Source organism: Berghia stephanieae, chromosome 10, assembly GCF_034508935.2.
Source record: "Berghia stephanieae isolate SIO BIC M18660-M18661 chromosome 10, UCSD_Bste_1.3, whole genome shotgun sequence".
Lineage (NCBI taxonomy): Eukaryota > Metazoa > Mollusca > Gastropoda > Nudibranchia > Aeolidiidae > Berghia > Berghia stephanieae.
Genome location: NC_088369.1, coordinates 22,468,467 through 22,488,466, shown reverse-complemented (window position 1 = coordinate 22,488,466; position 20,000 = coordinate 22,468,467). Strand labels below are relative to the sequence as shown.

General features: G+C 37.4%; 1 protein-coding gene and 1 long non-coding RNA gene across 2 annotated transcripts in view; one reads left to right on the top strand and one right to left on the bottom strand.

Annotated features, from left to right (window-relative positions):
* LOC144980831 (uncharacterized) overlaps positions 1–1,531 on the top strand; it is a 14,918-nt gene extending 13,387 nt beyond the window's left edge. Inside the window, exon 2 of the long non-coding RNA XR_013646972.1 lies at positions 1–1,531. This exon is cut by the window's left edge and continues 6,901 nt beyond it. This is a non-coding gene — a long non-coding RNA (uncharacterized LOC144980831).
* A 10,982-nt stretch (positions 1,532–12,513) lies between these two features.
* Positions 12,514–20,000, bottom strand: part of LOC144980830 (beta-galactosidase-1-like protein 2) — a 31,577-nt gene continuing 24,090 nt past the window's right edge. The window contains 3 exon segments of the mRNA XM_078928676.1: positions 12,514–15,026; positions 15,029–15,775; positions 17,020–17,176. Of these exon segments, the coding sequence (XP_078784802.1) occupies positions 14,481–15,026; positions 15,029–15,775; positions 17,020–17,176 (1,450 nt within the window). The 3' untranslated portion in view covers positions 12,514–14,480.

Sequence of the window (20,000 nt, the reverse complement as noted above, 5' to 3'; positions counted from 1 at the left end):
CATTTAAAATGATTGAAATTGCAACAAATTTAAATCTCTTGCAACAAATAAAATACAACAAATCACGACAAATACAAACAAATAAATGTCAGTCATGTAGGTGGGTAGGTGTGCAATCACATGATGCCTTTAGGCCATGGAACATCTGACTATCGTCCCTATCACACCTATCAACCTGTCCTCTTCTCGTTTTCGTAGTTTATTTATTGCCTCAACTGCTCACTTGTGTACTGTGAAAAAAAAATCCATCTTATCTTTGGTAGTGTTTGATTACTAAATCCTTATCAACATAAGGAAGGTCTTTGTACTATGATGATAATTATGTAAAATTGTCTCATTTAAATGAAACGTTTGGACCCTGAGTATGCTAATGAGAGCATGTCAAAGTTTGTACAAGGAGAAGATTTGATTTTATAAAATGTCTTCTTCCAAACAACCCCCCTTCCCTCTCCCTCTCCCCTTCCTTTGAAGAATTCAAAATGGTGCTGATGAGGCCATGGGATTTAGCTGATGTGATATTTGCTAAGTGGCCTGAATTTGTTTTTTATATTATAATTCTGTTTGTTTTTAATATTGTTTTATAAATAATGGGCTCATACCAGAGTGCAGAACCACCACCCCAGGTAGTCTGATGGGTGTTTGTGTCATTTGTCATTGTTTTTGTTTTTTTTTGGTTTGGATTTTTAAAGACAAATCTGGACTTTTTTGATTAACTTGTTTTCTGAATGACACTGAGTTCAAAAATTATCATGGATCGCCTGTAAAATGGATTTTTTGATAACCATATTATTATTTATATGTGTGTGAGTGTGAGAATGATTCAAATTGCATGAATGTGTGAATTTTAGATATGACCTAAAAATGTCGTTAGACTCTCAAAATGAGTGGAAATAAACACGTAAAACTGTTGTTGAGTGATCGTTTGAATGAGAAGAGCTTCAATAGTGGTGCAGACGTCATCGAAATCATTAAGTCTTCAAAATTCTTTTCGATTCTAGGACGATGAGTTTCTCCATTTGAGTTTCTGAAGAGCTGTGGATGTATTTGAAACATTAGAATGTTTGTAATGTAAACTATTTTTTTTAACTTTGTAATTAATCGATGGTAAAGTCTGGATATAATGAAATATTCTGTGGTTGAATGTGTGTACATATCGGTGTGGCGTGCATGTTACGTCAATAGTATTTTGAAGTGCCATCTCTTCCATTTATTTTTTGTTGTTTTATTTTGGTTTTTTGCTGTATATCAAATTGTTAAATACTAGTTTTTTTACTTCACCACAACATAAACACATTTAAACTGTTTTTACGATCCTTCTGATTTACAAATAACAATTTGCATTTTGTTTATTCCTAATAGAATTACACATTTAAAAAAACAACAACAATTGTTGTGCATACATGCACACATACTTAAAAGATAACTCCACATAATGTAAAAGCGGAACGCATTATTATTATTATTATTATTATTATTATTATTATTATTATTATTATTATTATTATTATTATTATTATTATTATTATTATTATTATTATTATTGCTATTACAATTAACCGAGATACAATACAAGATACATCCTGTTTTTTAAATACAATATTCAACCTGTCAGGGTATCTCATCTCATCTTTAAAGACAACACAAATTGTACCGTAACAAGATATAATATAATCACATCTTCACCAGCATTGAGCACCTAGATTGTAACATGAACGATAAAGAGTGAAAGGGAAATAGAGACGAAATCGATTCTCACACTGCGAATTTTAAAAATTAAATATTATATAATGAATGCGGGCAAATAAATTTCAAAATGGAATGTGCTTAAAATCAAGTTGAATTGAAATACATTAGATCTCTTTGAAGGCTACCATATTAATGTTAAAATGATGCATCTCTGTAAACTATGTAATCTGTGAATTAGAAAACACTCTTATAAAATGTAGACAAATAAAAATAAAATATATCGAGATATAGAGTGTATGGCTTTAGCGAAATCAATAAAGAAAGCCAAATGAGTGGCTTTGTTACATTTATTTTGTTACTAGATATTTATCTAAAGTTACAGTCACGCAACAAATGATATTTCTACACATAACACATTACTAGCTTGTCATTAGGGACGTCACAAACACCTATTGCTAGGTTGTCATTAGGGATGTCACAAACACCTATTGTTAGGTTGTCATTAGGGACGTCACAAACACCTTTTGTTAGGTTGTCATTAGGGACGTCACAAACACCTATTGTTAGGTTGTCATTAGGGCTGTCACAAACACCTACTGTTAGGTTGTCATTAGGGACGTCACAAACACCTATTGTTAGGTTGTCATTAGGGCTGTCACAAACACCTATTGTTAGGTTGTCATTAGGGACGTCACAAACACCTATTGTTAGGTTGTCATTAGGGCTGTCACAAACACCTATTGTTAGGTTGTCATTAGGGACGTCACAAACACCTATTATTAGATTGTCATTAGGGACGTCACAAACACCTATTGTTAGGTTGTCATTAGGGACGTCACAAACACCTATTGTTAGGTTGTCATTAGGGACGTCACAAACACCTATTGTTAGGTTGTCATTAGGGCTGTCACAAACACCTACTGTTAGGTTGTCATTAGGGACGTCACAAACACCTATTGTTAGGTTGTCATTAGGGCTGTCACAAACACCTATTGTTAGGTTGTCATTAGGGACGTCACAAACACCTATTGTTAGGTTGTCATTAGGGCTGTCACAAACACCTATTGTTAGGTTGTCATTAGGGACGTCACAAACACCTATTATTAGATTGTCATTAGGGACGTCACAAACACCTATTGTTAGGTTGTCATTAGGGACGTCACAAACACCTATTGTTAGGTTGTCATTAGGGACGTCACAACACCTATTGTTAGGTTGTCATTAGGGACGTCACAAACACCTATTGTTAGGTTGTCATTAGGGACGTCACAAACACTATTGTTAGGTTGTCATTAGGGACGTCACAAACACCTATTGTTAGGTTGTCATTAGGGACATCACAAACACCTATTGTTAGGTTGTCATTAGGGACATCACAAACACCTATTGTTAGGTTGTCATTAGGGACGTCACAAACACCTATTGTTAGGTTGTCATTAGGGACGTCACAAACACCTATTGTTAGGTTGTCATTAGGGACGTCACAAACACCTATTGTTAGGTTGTCATTAGGGACGTCACAAACACCTATTGTTAGGTTGTCATTAGGGACATCACAAACACCTATTGTTAGGTTGTCATTAGGGACGTCACAAACACCTATTGTTAGGTTGTCATTAGGGACATCACAAACACCTATTGTTAGGTTGTTATTAGGGCTGTCACAAACACCCAGTGCTAAGCAGTCTTTATGGACATCACGAATATCCAGTGCTAGGCTGTCTTTATGGTCGTCACAGACATCTAGTGCTAAGTAGTAGTCTTTTTAGGGACGTCACAGACATCTAGTGCTAAGTAGTCTTTTTAGGGACGTCACAGAAATCTAGTGCTAAGTAGTCTTTTTAGGGACGTCACAGACATCTAGTGCTAAGTAGTCTTTTTAGGGGCGTCACAAATGATAAAAGATAACCTCTTGTGTTAGAATGAAACTTGTTTTATTTTGAAATCCTTTTTTTTTGGGTGGGGGGGGGGGGGGGGGGGGGAGGGAGTTCACACATCTAGAGAACGATTAAGCATTGAACAATAATTCTCATAACGTCGTATATTTTGTGTCCTGTAAAGACGAATAGTGCGTTCATAAATTTTGATTTTATTCATTTGTTGATTCGTGTTTTTTGAAATACCTAGTAATGATGACTAATAAATGATATTTATAGAAACTCGGTGATTGGTGATAATAATAATAACAAACCGCGAGGTCCTACACACACTGTGAAACGTGATAAAAATGTTAATAATTATTCTTGTTTTAAAGCAGAACGGATTGGGACACTGTTGAACATTGCAAGTCCTGAATTGGCATTCTTTAAAAATGTCAAGTTACGCTTTAAATTAAAAGAAAAAAATAGGTATAATCTATCCGACATGAATACACACCCGTACTCTGCTCACAAAGGATTCCCCGTTCCTTTTTTTTTTTTTTTTTTGTGGATCTTTTTTATTTTAAATTCTTTCTTTTTTTCTAGCTAGAGTCGTCGTTGTATAAATAAATGACTGATGATAATGATGAATAAGTTTAATATTTTTTTTAAATATTCAATAATAATAATAATACTACAAACATAATGTTAATACGTTAAAAGATTAATAAATGGTTTTTTTGTTTGTTTGTTTGAAATAACCGTTTCTAAACAAAACCCCGGCAATCTTTCACTGACTAGAATAACACCCGAGGTCTTTAGGCGTACAGACTCAACTATTATATAATTATTATTATTATTATCATTATCATTACTTCTATGTTCTGTAAAATTCATCCATTATTGTTTATTATAATTATTATTTAATCATAATTTTTAATTTTCATTATTCCTTTTCTATGCTAGATATCAGGTGAACAAAACAAGAAACAAATGTCATCAGGTTCCTAACCTGAGCTTTCATATTTGGATACTCTTTCATTTTTGTTTTAACATTTATTTGTTTTCATTAGTTCAAGAAATTGTATACCATTTTAACCAGTCCTTATATATATATGGAGGTTGTTTCCACGTTGGTTTAATAGCAAAAATTGAGGAAACAAAATGTGGTTGGGTTTTTTGTTGTTTTTTTTTTTGTTTGTTTTTATTGACTATTCTTATTTGTTAATTTTTAATTTTTTTTTTTTTTTTGCTTTGTTCACCCGATACTAATGACAAAACAAATAAACAATATTATGGAGAGAATCAATACTGATACCAATACTATTAACAATGATTTTAAAGATATCTTTGGTGATGATACTAGTATTACACTTCTAATATGACTTGTCATTACTGTTGTACTACATTCTATTATTGTATTATCATTATCATCATTGACACTACTACTTCTACTACCACTACTACTACTACTACTACTACTTTTTTATAACTACTTCAGCTACTAATACAACTGGAACTACTACTACTACCACTACAATAACATCAACAACTATTAGTTTATGACAGACCTACTCTCTCTCTCTTTTTTTTCTTTCTCTCTTCTCTCTCTCTCTCTCTCTCCTCTCTCTCTCTCTCTCTCTCTCTCTCTCTTCTCTCTCTTTCCCTCACACACACACACACTCTTCTCCTACTCTTTCTCCCACCCCTCTCTCTCTCTCTCTCTCTCTCCTCCTCTCTCTCTCTCTCTCTCTCTCTCTCTCTCTCTCTCTCTCTCTCTCTCTCTCTCTCTCATTAATTCTCTCTAACCGGTGTGGTATGTGTCTACAGTACACTAATTTCTTTTGTTTTAATTATTTTTGTTTTTGTTTTTTTTTAATGGTTTCATCATTATTTACTATAACTATTCATTATGATTTTGATTTCTTTGTTACTATCTCAATAAACCAAGCAAGAAACCAGACATAGATGTCTCACCCAGTCTTCACGTGGACTCTCTCTCTCTCTCTCTCTCCTCTCTCTCTCTCTCTCTCTCTCTCTCTCTCTCTCTCTCTCTCTCTCTCTCTCTCTCTCTCTCTCTCTCTCACTCTCTCTCTTCTACAATCACCTTCTTCTAACAAGTACAAACATTCTTGCCCAGCATAAGTGTGAACTACGAATAGTGAAAAATCACTATGTCCTCACGTACGGCAAGGACGGCTGATGATATTCGTCTTTAGATACGAATAGGTCCAGTCAAAAATTATCTTTTCCTCTGATGGTTGGTGGGACTTATTATTGGTTGCCTTGCCCTTGCCGATAGCTACTGGAACCTGTTGACTTTAAAGCATTATTGAGCCAAATAGAATATATTATAATAGAACAAACACACACACACACACACACACCACACAACGTCTCGGCTGAAAACCTTTCATCAGCCAACAGCAAAAACGATTTAAAACGAATAATATTTCACGTATAATCCAAAAAGTCGCGTGAAAATAGACTCATTGGGACATAGTGGGGCAAAATTCTCGATCAAGGCCCTACAAACACGATACTGGTAGTTCAGTGTTGTGGCTTTATGTTTTCTACCATCTTCAGAAATTTTAAAAAGGTGAGTTCATTTGTAGAAATCATCAAAGCATTTAAATCACTAGAACACACTTATAACGATCACGCTTAAAGCGAGTTGATGGAAACGATTGAACATATTAATTTGTCTTTATCCTTTTCTCTCTCTCCCCCTACCCTACCTTTCTCCACTATTGTAATGAAATCGAGGACTATTGCTCTACCTTTCTCTGAATTAAAAAAAATATATATATATCAGAAAACTCCTCCTTCAAATATCGATCAATTAATATGACCCTTGTATTGTAAAAAAAACTCTTAAATATTAGACTTCTAGGCAGACTTTAGTTGAAATCCCAGTTTTGAGAGTTTTTCTTTGTTTTTTTTTTTTTGGGGGGGGGGGGGGTGGGGTGAAGGAGGATGAGATTTCAGACCAAATTTCAAAAATGTGTTTTGTCGGGGTCTTTTCAGAATACACAGAGCTGTAAAGAATTCCTTTTTTTACTTGTGTTCGTTCTTTATATTATCCGTGCTCAACTGCTTTACACTGTTGGATTAATCAGGGGACATAATCGATGATAAAAGTATTGTCCTCCAAGACACAAGGATCATAAGTTGCTCTTGGAATCCATTCTCGCTCATATTCACATGATTTAAGCTCGTCCCCGTAAATATTTCTACTCGTTTATTTACTCGTAAAGCCAGGGTAATCCTAGCCCTATTATGTGCATATCAGTAGATTGTTAACAGCATCATCATGTTTTAGTTTAAACTGGCGCTAAAATGAGTAAGGCTAATACAGACTGAGTGCATTCATTTTTCTCTCCTGTCCTCTCAGTCGGTCTCGTGTTTTTATCATTGTAAACTCGCTCGTTTTTTGTTGCCGAACGCGAACGTTTTATCTCGAAATTAAAATTTCTTTCAGTATCATCAACCAGCAAGGTGAAACAACACACGGAGTTTGTTATTATTTTTAGAACACCTTTGGATTATCAGTTCTGACTAAATAAATGTTCGAATATTAATATAAACGTTGTAGGTTACACGTAGTTTGCTGGTTGTTTCATGCGTTTGTTGCGAGTAAACTACAGAAATGCGTAGCGTCTACGACACACTGGTTGTTCACGAACTAGAGACAAAAATCAATGCACTCAGTTTACAGCCTAAAGGGTCGTAAGAGTAAGTGCCAAAAAGAAAAAACTCTTCTGCAACAAGATTACGCGTCGGATGTAGACCAGAGCGGACTCAGATGAATACGTCAGTACAATGGAATCCGCATAAAATCAACACTATTAAAGTAAACTTCTGATTAAAGTCAACACCACTTGCTGGTCCCACATTTTCTGTTCTTTATCCGTGTTTCATTGATAATGGATAATGTGAAGCCTTGCTTCAAGTCTACCGATATTTCTGTCCGGTGTTGGCTTTATCAGGATACGACTGTATTTTAGTTTTGAGTACATTGATCCAGGTATGTCCTAAAATGGCCGAGCGAACACAATATTCTTGACTCAGGAGAAGAAACGTTGATAATAAGAAATTATACATCTGAACCCAATTAACCGGTAGATAACCACGCCTCTCGAACAATCGTCATAATGTAAATGGCAGTGATTGGTAGACACAGCAAACTACACAGGTTTTACTATAGATGGTATGTGTGAAGTAAAATACCCACTGTTCTACCTCTTGATCAATAGAATCAACACAGAAAACTATGTGTAAATCGTGTGATAACTAGGACCCATTTGTCAATATAAAAACAATAACAACGATCAGATGGAGGTCGAATTAGTTCACGTTATTGTTCATAAACAACCAACTATGTTTGTCCGACACGTGTGAAGTGTGTCACAAATTCCATGTTTGGATTGGTCAAAAATCTACTGGTTAATTGGAGTCACAAATTCAAATAACCGCCATGAATATACGTACATATTTGTACTTGGTATTTAACAGTTAGAATAAACTTGGAGTTATCTAACCTTAGGTAGAGGAGATATCGTTTCTCCAAAATAAGTAGATTTTATTTTTTTAATTGGACATTCTCCGATGACCTATTGTAATCCCCAACCAAGGATTTTGAGATACTAATAGTTTGTCCCACAATGGACTGCACAAGTTTAGCGTATAGTGTTACAAAACTATCAGGGTTTGAATTTCCATTTTGCAACGTGGGGTAATCTTGTCTTTTCCTTTTTACGCGACTTTTTAGTCTTTTCCTAGAATGCGAGTACTTTACCTTTTTCAAGCCCCTGGCTGGGATTCTTTTATGTGAGGGAGACGTTTACATGTAAAAGTGTTTGTTCTGTGTTGTCTTTATTGTGTCCGTGATAGATTTTTTTTTTTATTGGGTGTGTAAATTGTAAATAAATGGTTGTATCGTGTGTTAATTAATGTGTGTGTGTGTGTGTTGGAAACACCCATACGCCTCCATTTCGGAGATAGCACATCAATGTCCGACTGTGATGTTGGGTGACTCCTGGACTGGGTACACGTTCACGTATAGATAATACGGAGATGTGTTATGCAATCATTTATTTATTTAGCGCGCAGAATCCGTAAAGTGCTCTAAGACAATACACATACAAAGACAAAATATGTAACACAAAACAAATAATATTACTTTTACGTACTACTACTCAAAAGCCTGCCTGAATAGGAATGTTATCAAAAGTTCCCTAAAATTACTCTTTATTTCTTTATCTAATTTTTTCGGTACGGTAATTGTTTTTAGGGGTTTTACGGCGCTTGCAACAGAATAAGGTCATATTAGCGCCAGTAAAAAGGAAGAAATGGGATAGTAAAAAGTTCTAGAATTACAGTTAACGTTAAACTTTAATTTAAAGCACCCAAGAAAAGGTAAGACAAAGGGGAATTGGTTCATATAGGAATCAAATGTAGATTCCAAGAGCACACTATTATCGTACCTACTGAGTTTGAGATCACCTGAAAGTCTCATCCAGACACAAGCACGGGTCCCAACTAAGAGGAATACACTCAAACTCAAATGTTGACAAATTATATGGTAATATGTACGGTAAACAAAACATAACACAATGCATAACAATAGCAGAGAGATGATTTACAAACGAAAAAAATATAATCGCCCAAAACTGTCTATACATTTGAGTGTTTCCCTCTCAGCTAGGAATCCGGTCAAGGCCAGGACAAAACCGAGTAATTTCATTCCAAGACAGAAAGCATGTAATGTTGAAAAACAGAAACAGGATAGACGACACAGGAAGTGCCCCCCTGCCCACTATGGGAGGTCAGGAACAGTAATCAATCGTCCATTTAGGGATCGAAGCGGTCTAGCAGGCAGGGGAATACAATTCAAGTAGGTAGCCCAATGAGACAAAGATGGCGCTACTATATCATTTAGTCATTTGAACATTGTGGCAATTTTGAAATCCACTCTCTTTAACACAAGAAGTAGAATCCAATGGAGAGATCTAAGAATGGACCTAATGTGCTCTGTAGACTTAGAGGTGCGGTCTGATGGCGTCGCCCACTTGCATTGGATGGGTATATATGCTGAAAAAGAATGCAGAAATAAACTATCTAATAAAAAATAGGAACTTTTGAGTGTTTTGTAATGTGAGAAATTGTATTTATTCTCCATTGTATCGAAGAGAAACTAGCCCTATGGTTCATACTTCTGGCTGTAAGTTATAAATTGGATTTACAGTTACAGTTACAGCACCTTGTTCATCCTGGCATAGAATCATTTTGAGACGGTGGACTGGTGGACCATATTTTACCAATTTTCCACATTGTATGAGCCTCTGATTGAAGTTGAAGAGAGTTAAACACTATTTTGAATCTTGCTTGTGGCTTTGGTAGTTTCTAGTTTGTTTTGTTTGTTTGGGGAGTTTGTTTTGTTTTGTTTGGGGTTTGTTTTTTGTTTTGTTTGTTTTCTTGTTTTTTTTTGCCTTTTCACAAATCAAGCAATTCTGAGTTAGTGACCGGACAGGCGGTAAGACACTTGGCACACATTACCCCATTCGACTCTGGTGTGAATAAGGATCTGGCTAACTATAGGCAGTGGCTGATATTGTAATTGTAAGAGTTCTTACAAAAATGACTTATACTTTTAGGTAATAAATTAAGTAAAAAAGGAATTTTGTTCTATTTGGCCTCTTTTGGGAATAAGCAAAGCATTGTGAAATGTATAGAGCACGGTGAGTCCGTGGAAACGCTCCATGTACATGGGTTTGCATCGGCTTCCGTCGAGAACCTGCCTAACGCTCACTGCATCAGTGGGGACTTTCCACCTGTCCAACATGTACCCGTTGTGGTAACGAGCTCGAAACCGCAGAGCATCTAGTTGAACGATGTGTTGTGATGAAGCTTCCGGGTTTGCGACGATGCACGAGTGCGGCACGGAATTTACTGATTGAGTCGATCATCATAACATACAGCTGGGTGGGGTTCCTACCTCCCATAGCGGACAGGGAGGTACTTGCTGTGTCTTCTATCCCCTCTAATCTGTTTTCCAATTGCTTTCTGTCTTTGTCTTGGAATGAGATTGCTTGGTTTTGTCCTGACCTTGGTCGGAGTCCTTGGCTGAGAGGGAAACAGTCGAATGTATAGTTAATGTTTTGGGAGATGATATTTTTTTCCTTGTAAATCATCTCTCTGTTATGCATTGTATTATGTTTAGTTTACATATTATATTATAGGATTGGTAAACATTTGAGTGTATTCCTCTTAGCTGGGACCTGTGCTTGTGTCTGGATGAGACTTTTAGGTGATCTCAAACTAAGTACTTTGATGGTGTGCTCTTGGAATCTACATCTGTTCCCTTTGTCTGACCTTTTCTTTTGTGCTTAAATTGTAATTCTAGAACTTTTTACTATCCCATTTTCTTCCTTTTTACTGGCGCTGATATGACCTTAATGTGTTGCAAGCGTCGTAAAACCCTTAAAAACAAAAACAAAACATAGCATACAGTATGGAGTGTGAGCACCATTAGAAGCTGCTGCCTCAAGAATGCGATTTCAGACAAGTAGATTTAACTAATTTTCTCAGTCAATGTCTTTACCAGTGCCAGGTTTTCTTTTCACGGTGTGTCGAAATCCGACGCTCATGGAAGGTAACGATTTATATAAAATAATATTCGGTCACCAACCAACACATGCTCGCTGCGTGTAGCAGAGCCTGCTAGAGTCCGGCCAGTACTCTATTATAAAGGCCTCTCTTGTCCTGTAAGTGAAGGCGCTGTTAAATCACTAACAGTTTTATTCTCTTTTTGCATATAAATAAGGAATTTATATAGCGCTTAAAAACCCACATTAATCGTGCTCTGCGGCGCTTTACTTTACACAATAAAAACTGAAAAAAAAAACAGATATAGACGTCTGCGTTCAAGTAAAATACATTCTTTTCCCGCCAGATCAATCTTACCAACACTAATACGTTTCGAGTCTGTATCTGGGGCTTTAGTGATAATGAAGCACCCACTGGTGGACAAAAGACAACAACAGAAAGCTCAGAGGCGTCCACGTAATTCACTTAAAGATTAACTAATCGTACATTTAAGATCGCTGCCATTATAATTAGATATAAAGGACGTAAACAAGGAAACGCATTGTCACAATTGGGTTCTAGAGAGGAATTAAGATCTTACTATCGCACACAAAAAGACAACAGTTAACATCTATTCACGATAATAAAACTAAAACGCGAAACCTTCATGAACAGGGGAGGTTACTGGACTTTTACTCATCACTCACTTTGAATTGAAAGGTTGTTTCCCTTGAAAATGAATAATATAAACCTGCCTTGCTGAATAAATTATTATAAACTTCTCGAAGCCAGTAGTAAGGATATAATTATAATAGAGAATCAATTGGGAAATAAAATGTGAGGATTGAAAAAGAAAATAAAGACGCTTTTTACGTCTTTTACATTATTACGAAAAGGTATTGAAATAAAAATACTGTCAAGTGGAGTTAATTTGCCTCAATGGGTGACTTTGCCTCTATCAATAAGGAGCATTTTGACTTTGCCTCTATCAATAAGGAGCATTTTGACTTTGCCTCTATCAATATGGAGCATTTTGACTTTGCCTCTATCAATAAGGAGCATTTTGACTTTGCCTCTATCAATATGGAGCATTTTGACTTTGCCTCTATCAATATGGAGCATTTTGAGTGGTCTCAGTCTCAGGCTTGGGACAGTTATTTTTCTTTTTAGAATAACTTGATTGTCACAAAACTAATCCTAATCAAATTTTTCCAAATCTATCGGCAAAGTCTCCCCTTGGGGCAAAGTTATCCCCTTTAACTGTAGTAGATATCTATCGTCAACACGACTAATCAACAGCTAATCTCTATAAAAGTCAGAACGAAATACAAATCTGATAATTTTCCACTGATTCGCGGATTTCCAGTTGTTTATTTTTCCTTCAGTATTTTGATAACTCCGTGACCGAGGAAAACCAGGAGCAGCTATTAGAGGAAACCAAGGATTTCAATACAATTCACAACAAAGACAATTCAAACAGTAACGAGATGCATGATGGGTACAACAGTATGTGTGTGCCACGTGTCACATCTGGAGTGGTCAGTTTTAGCAAAGTTTTAATTTGCAATGGTGATTAATTGTTAAATAATATTATAAATAAATAATGTGATATTGATATAGTCGAAGAAGCTGTCCCCCTTTTTTTATTGTTCATTAAAAAAATAAAGCAATTAATTCTATCCAAAGGACGCATTGATTTCACTCGAATTTTCACCCAATTTTAAGCAATTCGTGCCCCATCGTCTCAAAACGGTATTATATCTGGATCAGTAAGATAAGTAAGAGTAAGAGTGGATTTACAATTACAATGATAAGAGATGCGAACTTGGTGTCCTTTGCATTGTAAAAACTTGTAGCCTATTTTATTTTCTAGAATAAAGAAGAAAATTAACTCTTAAGTTTCATATTTGTGACTATAGACTCAATTTTCAGCACCTAATTGTTTTTTTTTTTTTAATGTTTTTAAGGGTTTTACGGCGCTTGCAACACATTTAGGTTATATCAGCGCCAGTAAAAAGGAAGAAAATTGGATAAAAAGTTATAGAATTACAATTAAAGCACCCAAGAAAAGGTAAGACATAGGGGAACTGGGAACAAATAGGGATCAGATGTAGATTCCAAGAGCACACTATCAAAGTACTAAGTTTGAGATCACCTATAAGTCTCATCCGGACACGAGTACAACATCTAACAGAGAGGAATACACTAAAATTCTTAAATTATACTTTCAAAATAACAAACAGAGAGATGATTTACAAGGAAAGAAATATCATCTCCCAAAACAATAACAATGTATTTGACTGTTTCACTCCCAGCTAGGACTCCGGCCAGGGCCAGGACAAAACCAAGTAATCTCATTCCAAGACAAAGACAGAAAGCATGTTGGAAAACAGACATAGGGGGATAGAAAACACAGTGTGGACCTCCATGCCCGCATTGGGAGGTCAGGATCCCCACCCAGTCAGCACCTAATCAATCCCGACATAACACCGCTTTGATACTGTGGGTCACATTTGTACATCCCGACATAATACCGTTAATAAACAAGTGGTTACATATTATTTTAAGGGGCGGTTTGGGTCTAATTTTTAGGAAAATCCTTCAAAAATTGATTTTGAGATTTTGGTGAAAAATGATATTTTATTATCTTAGAAATAATATAATTGAAGTCCAAATTCTTAAAGTAGACTATAAAGGCACGAAAAACACAGTCGAAAATGGTACAGGTAGTAAGAAATGTGTGAAAAACGGGAAGCCATTTTGCTATTTTCTCAATATGTCATTTTTCTAACGGTATGGGAAACTGTGTCAAACGTTTCTCAGAATCTATTCAATGAAATTGTATGAAAATTTCTACAGTCATCACACAGATAATGTATTGTGTCACCATAGAGAGATTTTTTGATAAGATTTGTGAATTTTAAATTATAATCCTAAATCTGAATTTTTTACATCAATTTTGTCATAATATTTTGATTCTCAATTTTGTAATGATCTAATAAAAATTCCATAAGCTAAAGCCGTAAAATCTCTCTATGGTGACACACTATGGTACAATGTTGACAAGAGGGAAGAATATGGAGGTGATTCCTTCATTAGTTTTTGTGGAACGTTTGCCACAAGATTGTTATATTTTTTGATGTCAGACCCAAAAATTAGGTCGCAAAACGGGTATCAACACAGATAATTAAAATTTTTCACCATAAATGTTGTTTTTTAACCTATAATGACGATACAGAATGATTAAAACCGCCCAATATAGGTTAATAATTTTTTTTTTAGAAAAGACCCAAACCGCCCCTTAAAATAATATCACTAACTGGCAGATTTTTGGTCATGGCGCTTTCTTCACCCAAGTTGAGGCTCTATTTCCAGAGAAACAATTTTAGCAGCCTTTTGCTCCTCAAACACCAGGATCTCATTCAATCCTTCTTTCAAAATCGGGGCTGGCAAATAGAGCGTCCTCTGGGGTCCAATGTCCCAGTAACGGCCAAGATTGAATCCGTTGACGAGGACAATGCCCTTGGTGGAGCCATCCAGCTTGACGAAGCAATCGTCTGGTTTTTCCTTCACCTCAAATTGACTCCGGTACAAAGCAGGGCAGAGACGGTTGGAGCCAGCAGACGCCGAGACGGCATCGTTCCCGCCAACACAGCCACTGGGAGAAGCAAGATTTGACTGTTTTTCATCATCGTCTGCAGTTTTGTTTCCAATCGGCGTCCAGGCCTTCGAATTTGCGACGTCAGTCAAGAACTCATCTCTAAAATCAAGGGCCATAACTGTCCAATTGTTAATAGGGTTTCCGCCCAAAGTTACCTCTCCTTCCATTCCTTTGCGTTGCGTTTTAAGAACATCTGGGTTAGATTTTTCGGTGAAATTGACTCTTCCGAGATTTTCAACAGCAATATCGAGCTAGCTCCAGTTTCTGATGGATGTAAAACCAATGAACTTGTTTTCTCATGATTCATTTCAAACACCTTTACAACGTCGCCGTCGATCAAAACGGTTGCTCGATCCTTGACATACGTGGGTAAAACCAACTCCATGAAGGAGGAAATCGTTATATATTTTCGGTATACGATATATCCGTGGGACTGCGTTTCTCCGTTGTCATACGTCAACATTTCCATCGTCCTTGGATTGAAAACTGATGTTACTTTCTTCACAAGATTAGTCAGGGCTGACCAAGGCAGAACTTCTTCCAGAAAAATCTCTTTTCTTCTACCCGACCTTCTGGGAATTCCCAAAGCTTTGTCAACATTTTCCAACCTCTGGCCATTCAATTTGGATACGAAATCCTTTATCATGTCGTGGATTTTGAAATATTTTTCAGTCAGTCTCCCGTCTTCTGATAAAGGCGCGTCGTAGTCGTAACTCGTCACATCCGGTTTGTAAATCCCGTCTGTCATATTGGCCCCGGACATAAATCCAAAATTCGTCCCGCCGTGAAACATGTAAAAATTGACACTTCCGTTTCTGTCAAAAGTGTATCTGAGGGAACTTTCTAGAATCTCTACAGTTCTTTGGTGGTGCTTGGATCCCCAGTGATCAAACCATCCTGTCCAAAACTCCATCACCATGAACGGAAGTGTGGCGTCCGTCTTTTCCAGGATGGACACGATGGCTTTTCCTTCTTCCACAGTCTGGGATGGATTGTGAAAAAGACATCATCGGCATTAGATATAAATACAGACATGTTTTACTCAATGTAAATATGACGCATCTTTTGGAGAGTCGTCGGACTGTTTCTCCTCGACAACTCGGTATAATTGCAGTTTTGTATGACATTCGTCTTCTTCGGATCTGCACGTCACTGGCTCACGTCGTCAAAAAATGACGTCAAAATGTCAGTCTTTGGCCATAAAAGAAAACAAATCGTGAGTTGTATTCAATAGTTCAACCAATGGGATCACTTTTTTCCATGAGCACTACTAACGACAACTCACTAGGCGGTGCAAAAACCAAAATATGACGTCAAAATGCCAGTCTTTTTGGGTTTCAGTGTCGGGCTATAACTTAACGATGGGCAGGGTAGAACCCTCTAATACATAGTTTGACGTCATTTTTTAAAGTTTGTGTTGCGTCTGGTGACTTGTCGTTAGTAAAGCTCGAGGAAACAAGTGATTTCATTGGTTGAAACTGTTGAATACAACTGCCGATTTGTTTTATTTTGTGGCCAAAGACGTGTCTTTTGACGTCATTTTTTTGGTCAGTGTCAGGCTACATGTTTACGACGACTACGCTCAAATCCTGTTGTGGACGGTGTAAACAGACTCTTTACTCACATTGTCTCGCACCGTACTCAGGCGTAGCCTTACGACATAGCCGGTAACATCGTTGTCTCTGTAGAATAAAAAAAAATGGCAATAGCGGCTCATGGACTTCATGTTTCGTTCTACGTGTTAAGTGTTGTTGTTGGCTTGGGACTTTGTATAAAGTTCTCTGAGCACTTTGGGTGGCTATTGCGCTATTTAAGAAAAAATATGACTTTTGCTTTTATAGATAAGCCCAGGTTACAGTTTGCCTTTCTTTGTCAAACCAGAGACGTACAGAATTGGATGAGTCTTCTTCACAGTGAGGAGTTATGGGATTGTTTGAGTGAGCGTTATACAAAAAGTGACCAGTCACCTCTAAACGGCATCACGTTGTGGTAAACCAGTTAACTGTTAGGCTTCCTTACAATATCCGTCCTTATCTGCAGCCAGGCACTCATTCAGACTTGAGTCGAGTGAGATAAACTTTCAGAAGCGATATCCATATCCTTTTATCAAATGTATAAGATTATCCAAAACTTATCAGTGGTGATCGAATCAAATTCTATAATCGTAGTCACTCCGAACACAATACTGTGTCGGGTTGGTGGGTCACACATGACATACAGATTTACCTGGAAATTGGCAGTGGGGATGACTCCAGGAATGTGGAGTGACGGGTTTGATCCCCATGGGTTGTCGGACGTCACCAGGAGTTCTGTGATCCCAGCTTGTTCTATGACGTCTTTTATGAAGATGAGATGTTCGATGTCATCGCTGTAGGATCCGAACCTGGGGGTTGAAATGTTAAAGTACAATGTAGGTTGTATCGTCTGTATAGCGGCGAGGTGCACGAAGGGTTAGAGCATCGCTCCCTGTCCAAAATGGCCGCGAGTTCGAGCCCCGCTTGGGGCACATTCTTTTCTTCACTTGGTCAAATTTACTCGTCTCCGATTTGCCCACTTTGGACAGCACGGGCGATCCTTGTTGATGTCACAAGTTTGATGGATATCGAAATTTCAAAAAAAAAAAAAAATTAAAATAATAAAATTGAGCGTTATATCCACTAAACGTGCTCAAAGCGCATTGCAAAGGGTCTCTGACCAACAGCAAAATGTAACATGTAGAACGTGTTATGATGCCTGTTAGAAGAATATTACAATTTTTTTCACGACAGAGACAACGCTGTTAACGGTTAACTCATTTTAACACCGGAGTACGGTAAAGGAAAGTGAATAAATAGTCTTTTCCAAGGACTCAACTATGCGCCGAGCGAGGCTCGAACCCAGGACATTCCGCCGAGCCGAAAGCGAATGTCACACCACAAGACCACATAGCCGCACATTAGAATTCTACATAGAAGGCCTCGGCGATATCATCAAACGATGCCACGCAGAAGGGCGCAATCTTTTTAAAATGGTCCTTATACGACGTAGACCAGTGTCTGTGATCGAAACAAAATAATAAGAGCTTTTACCCTCGCATTTTCCACTCAATGTGTTCGAAGCATTTTACTAGCGGTTCCAAGCCCACACCAACGCTTAACATGTAGGACGAGACATGGAAGGCGCTTTTTTTTTTACAATATTTTTTTCCCCAGAGAAACATCAGTTACTCATCAGGTACTATTTCTAGACATGCGTTAAGTGAGAGAATGTGAGGAAAGACCATACGTGGTGAGTACTACGAAAAAGTCACAGAATTACGATTTTTTTTTACTCCAGCTACAGAGCTGCATTCTCCTTTTTGACTCAATAAATCTTTTTGAAAAGGAACGTTTAGTTCCGTAGATCCTATATTCAGGACGTTGGTGCATTTGTGAATCATTCAATCGTGGTGATGGCAAATTATTGATTTGTAAATCTATCTAAAGTGACTTTTCATTTATTTTTTTCACCCCTTGGAAACTACGATTTTTTTATAATTTGAAGTTGGCAGCTCTGGTAAAGACCCTTATTCTAGTTTAGGCAATCTGATGCAGAGCAATGGAATACGGAAAGTCCAAATAGGAAATTGAATGGAAGCTTCAATTTAATAAAGGAAAGGCAACAGATAATGTGGACGTTTTGGGTATCCCCTTTATCAACAAAACACTAGGATGTGTTGGAATATGTCAGTACTTGTCCTTGTGCCTGAGATGTAGACTTGAACTCAGGTTTCTCTGATCATGATCTGTTATTAGAGACTACAGGAATAGCGCATTGCTTTCTTTGCTACAAATAAATTCGATGATAAATATTTATCAATCGCCACAGTGGCTAATCTTTCCATCCCCTCTTAAGTTAGAGAAAAAAATAATAATAAACATGAACATTCATACAGCGCATTCCACGGATAAACCATGCTCAATGCGCTTCACAATATTTCATTTATTCTTCCGGCAATCCATATGGAACTATATTTCTATTTCATACAGGTCAGTCCCCAGTTAGGCGTCATTTTTGTATTAACACTTTTACAATATCCCTCACTGCCTGTAACCAGGTACTCATTTACACTAGAGTCAAGTGTGGTATTGTATATTAACTGCCTTACTAAGAGCACAAGCTCGGGACCAGTTTTCCACGACCACTGTCACCCATACCTTAACTGATCGCGCTCGACATCGTTTGATCATTGTGTAAGCAAACTGACGAGACGAGACACCTTACTGAGAGACGAGACACCTTACTGAGAGACGAGACACCTTACTGAGAGACGAGACACCTTACTGAGAGACGAGACACCTGTACTGAGAGACGAGAACACTCTGAAGACGAACACTGACTGAGAGACGAGACACCTTACTGAGAGACGAACACCTTACTGAGAGACGAGACACCTTACTGAGAGACGAGACACCTTACTGAGAGACGAGACACCTTACTGAGAGAGACCTTACTGAGAGACGAGACACCTTACTGAGAGACGAGACCCACTGAGAGACGAGACACCTTACTGAGAGACGAGACACCTTACTGAGAGACACGAGACACCTTACTGAGACGAGACACCTAAGTAGAGACACACGAGACGGACTTACTGAAGACGTGACATTATAGAGAAATGCACCTATGAGACATAACGAGTAATCAGGTGAAAGGATTTCAAAGTGAATCATGAGTAAATTGCACCATCGTCATACGTATCATGTGTTGGATTCACGCTAAAGTATATATATATATATAATATATATATATATATATATAGATATATAATAGTAATAGATAGATAGAATAGAGAGAGAGAGAGAGAGAGAGAGAGAGAGAGAGAGAGAGAGAGAGAGAGAGAGCAATATCCACTAAACATGCTCAAAGCGCCTTACAAGGGGTCCCTAGCCAACAGCAATAATTAACATGTAGGACGAGACATGATGCCTGTTAGGCGATATTACATTTTTTTTCCGACAGAGACAACCTTGTTAACAGCCAGGTACTCATTTTACACCCGAGTACGGGGAGAGAATGTGAGTAAGAAGCCTTTTCAAAGGACTCGACTATGTGCCGCTCAGAACGGGACTCGAACCTTGGACCTTCTGATCCGAAGACGAGTGTCAAACCCCGGGACCATATAGCCACACGAAGCAACGACCATATCCGCTGCCCCACGCTGCTTAGTAGTATGGACGGAAAGAAAT